General features: G+C 35.5%; 1 protein-coding gene across 1 annotated transcript; it reads left to right on the top strand.

Moving 5' to 3' along the window:
• Positions 1–1497: 1497 nt before the first annotated feature.
• LOC142627851 (uncharacterized) lies at positions 1498–2046 on the top strand. Its single transcript, XM_075801743.1, has one exon. It carries the CDS (start codon positions 1498–1500, stop codon positions 2044–2046), a length of 549 nt encoding a protein of 182 aa, XP_075657858.1.
• Positions 2047–4547: the final 2501 nt, after the last annotated feature.

Genomic DNA, 4547 nt, shown 5'->3' with positions numbered 1-4547 from the left:
AACTAATACCCATCTCCTTTTTGTTGATGATAGCATCCTATATTGCAAAGCATGTGGCCAAGAAAGCAGGGAATTACTAAGAATCCTTCAAAAGTATGAAGAAGCTTCAGGATAGAAGATTAACAAAGATAAATCATCAGTGTTCTTTAGTCGAAATATAAAGGAGGAGAAAAGAGAAGAGGTGAAGGATATTCTTGACTCAATGCAAGATACCCAGCCAAAGAAATACTTGGGGCTGCCTTCCATGATTGGTAGATCCAAGAATAATGAAATTAAGGAGATGTTTGGGAAGAAGTTAATGGGGTGGAAGGAGAAATTATTCTCTATTGGAGGGAGGGAAACAATAATAAAATATGTGGCTCAGGCAATGCCAACATATGCAATGGGGTGTTGTTTGCTTCGAAAGAGTCTTTGTGATGACATTGAAGGAATGATGAGGAATTTTTGGTGGGGGCAAAAGCATCAAGAATCCAAGATTTCTTGGGTAAGTTGGTAAAAAATGTGTAGAGCAAAAAGGGAAGGAGGCATGGGTTTTAGAGATCTCCAAGCATTCAACCTTGCTAAGCTTGCAAATTAGGGGTGGCGGATGCTTGAAGAGCCATCATCCTTGATGGCCCGTTTGTATAAATCAAAATACTTTCCAAACTGCGATGTTCTTGGGGCTAGTATTGGAAGCAACCCATCTTATGCTTGGAGAAGTATTCACAAAAGCTTGGAGGTACTTAAGCAAGGTACTAGGTGGAGAGTGGTGAATGGTAAACTAATACACATTTGGGATGATAAATGGCTGCCAACTCCTATGACTTATAAGGTCATATCTCCTCCAAAAGACTTCGGGGATTTTCCAATGGTATCATCACTCATAGATGAAGACACAAAAAGGTGAAGAGACAGGCTAGATGAAATCTTCTTACCCTTTGAGGTGGAACCCATTCTTAATATCCCCATAAGCCACCACCTTCTAGAGGACTCCATAATTTGGGTAGGTAATAAAAAATGAATTTTCTTTGTGAAGAGTGCTAATTATGTCGCCAAGAAAATGCTGGATTCAAACATGCAGGGTGAGACTTCAAGGGGAGATGTACATGCCCCTCTATGGAAAAGGATATGGCAATTGAATATTCTAGAAAAAAATCTGTATTTTTGCTTGGCATTTGTGCATGAATGCAATCCCCACCATGGTGAATTTAAATAGAAGAGGAATTTAAGTTGATGTCCTATGCCCTATCTGCAAGAATGAAGAAGAAGCTGTAGAGCATGCCATACTAAAGTGTGAGCTAGCCAAGGTAGTTTAGTCAAAGTGGAGTGATGGCCTAGGAAAAATTTTGGAGAGCAATTGTGATATATCTGACCTAGCTTACAATAATAAGTCAGGGAACTCAATGTGACCTGGGAACTTTTTTTGGAGTTGCCTGGGCAATTTGGTACCACAAATACCAATTAGTTTTTGAAGCTAGCAAAACAACAGTAGATCAGGTGTGAGGGATAGCAATCAGAATGGTGGAAGATTGTAAGACTGCAAATAATCTTTCAAAAATAGGGAAAGAGAAGGAGATTAGAGAATGGAAGCCTCCACTAGAAGGAGTTTTCCTCATAACTGTGGATGGAGCAATCCCAACTAAGGATGGTCATTCTAGAGTTGGTGTTGTCATTTGGGATTGGGAGAGTCAAATTGTTGTAGCTGTGAGCATGCCTCTATCCGGGAAGTTTGTAGTAGAGGAAACAGAAACATTAGCCATGAAAAAAGTTGTTATCCTAGTTCTTGAACTAGGCTTGGAAAATGTCATTTTGGAAGGAGATTCTCTGCAAACTATCCAGGCAGTAAAACAGAAAGAGTGTAAGGGAATGACTAGCGACATCATTTCTGGTATCATCCGTGAAATGTCCAAATTCAGGATGGCAGAGGCTAGACACATAAATAGGAATGACAACAAGATAGCCCATGAACTTGTTCAACAAGCCAAGAGAGCTGGGGAGTTGAAGAGCTGGACCGATACAACACTAGATATTGTAGCTAATCTTCTTGGTATAGATAGATTCAGCTAAGGGAATTAGTTTGTGGTCTGTCTTGCTACTCTTCCTTGCAGTTTTCCTGTCTTTCCTGAGCTTTGTATTTGTTGTACCTATCTTTGAATGAAATGAATATTTAGTTTTAAAAAAAAGTGCAAATTGACACTTTGAACTAGGTGCCCAACTACCTCCTATAGGAGCTGGTATATGGTGTACCCGGCATATATGCCGGGTCACTCACACACTGGCGGGTCCCACACACTGTGGGGCCCGCCTCTGTGTGAGAGACCCGGGATATATGCCGGGTACAACATATAATTTTCGCTCCTATAGGGTCCAACTCATTTTTTGTACATGTTTTGAGATATTATGAGTTTAAAATAACTTTTATGCCATTTTATGATCAAATGGTCCCCATAGATGATTACAATTTTGAATTTCAATTACACATCTATTTTATATGATAATTAATTAATTATTTGAAAATCATGTTTATACATCCTTTCTTAAATTTTGATCCAATGAGGTTTTGAAAAATAAATAATTTAAACTCATTATTTTAAGAACCAATCATAATTAACTAGTCTTAAACTTAATCACATGCATTTAGCCACTAAAACTTAATATGGATCAATCTTTTGATTCAAACAGTCCAATTCTCTCATTTAACAAGTCATGAGCTAAAGTATATTTTAAAATTAATTTTTTGCTCATCTAATGATTCAAATAACATTTCTCTCATAGTTAAGATTATCATTTTATCCTTGAATCATGAACCGTCTCTCACTTGCGAAATGAGGTTTCTACAAATGATATGATGTACTTAGGAAGCAAGGCAATACTCATGGTCAAGTACTTTTACTCATTATATTGATAATTGACAAGAAGCTAAGAAAATGGTCAAGGACCTCACCAAGAAACAAGCAACTTTAATACCCTTTATTTTGATAAAACAAAATATGTATGGTAGTCAATCTTTTATCTCTTTTTGGTGAAATGCCTAAGGCCTACTATTAGGGTCAACCTCTATTGATGCGGCCTGGAAACCCTATATGCTCAGTTTCCTCACCATAAGCCCTTATTCAGGTGACACTTGGTACAAGGTTATTCCAAGTTGATGTTTGTGGGTTGCGTAGAGATTCAAAGGACTATTGTACCATGCAATAGTGAAATAATGAGTGAAATTAAAAGTTAAACATTTACTTTTAATCTCAACCATTGGTTTAGAAAAATGTTTAATCTTTAAATTTTTTATCTTTTCACTTTTTATCATTTCTAACTTTTATATCTCACACACTCATGGTAATTTCACCATGCAATTATTGCATGGGATCCAAATCTGATCGCATGTACCCCTAGCTATAGGACAAATGGATTGACCTAGGATCTATGAGTCCGTTTTGACCAAGGAAGTCAATATCGTACCGGAGACTGTACCGGTTTGGCTAGCGGTAAGATATATTTCGGATACCGGTCAATACCGGTGTACCGTTTCGGATTTACCGCTATTTTTTACTATTTTATACAATATACAAAATTATAATGATTTTTTTATAAACATTTAGTTATAATGATTATTTTATTGATATGTTTATTGTTTTATATAATACTTTAGAGTAAATAAAGAGAGGTTTGTTTTTTGTCTAAAAAATAAAGGAGGTTTTTTTTTAGAAAAAAAAAAGTAAATAAAGAATACTTTTCCAAAAATTATATGGAAAAGTAAAAATACAAAATTGTCATCTCTTTAAAATCAATTCACTATCACATCATCTAGGGTCCTAGGCTAAGCATTGGCCTTTTAAGTTTAAACTAAAGGAAATTTAAATAAACCATAAAAAGTGTTATATTCACAATATTTTTCACAATACTTTCGCAAGAATTACATCAAAATTTTATGTGAAAAGTTGTTACTAGTTCTAATTTAAACCCACCACTGAAATTATTTTTTTACTCACCATTATTAGCTAATTACTTAAAATTTATTGTGAAAATATTGTAGTAATTTTTATAAGTGGTCATTTCCTATTCTTTCCTTTCTTTCATCTATATCCATACGTTTCCTTTTTCTTTTTTCTCTTGAATTTTCTCCACCACACACTTAAGTCTTGACCTGTACTCATATAACTCACCCTCTCCTTTCTTATCTCCACTTTCCAGAACCTGCCTCTGTCTTTCTCCTCTTCATCCGTGCTTCCTTCTTCTTCTTCTTCTTTTTTTTTTTTTTTTTTCCTTTCCTCTTCGGCTCACTTCACACACACAGGTGACACAGCCAACCATGATCTTTTGACTTCTCCTCTATGTTTGCATTTTTGTTTTTTTGTTTTTTTTCTTCTTCATCTCACTTCACTCACACACACAGCCGATTGGCCTTCGTCTGTCTGTCTTTTTTTTTTCCTTCCTTCTTTTCTTGTTCTGATTCACTTTGTTGTTACAATGGAGCTTAGATAGGCTTTCATGTTCTTAATCTGTTGTTTTTGTTTTGATTTTAGATTTGTTGTTCTAATTAAATTTGTTTTTTTTCCCTGTTCTTGATCTGC

Source organism: Castanea sativa, chromosome 1 (genome assembly GCF_040712315.1).
Source record: "Castanea sativa cultivar Marrone di Chiusa Pesio chromosome 1, ASM4071231v1".
Classification (NCBI taxonomy): domain Eukaryota; kingdom Viridiplantae; phylum Streptophyta; class Magnoliopsida; order Fagales; family Fagaceae; genus Castanea; species Castanea sativa.
The sequence above is the reverse complement of the archived record's forward strand: the minus strand, read 5'-3'. Positions and strand labels throughout refer to the sequence as shown.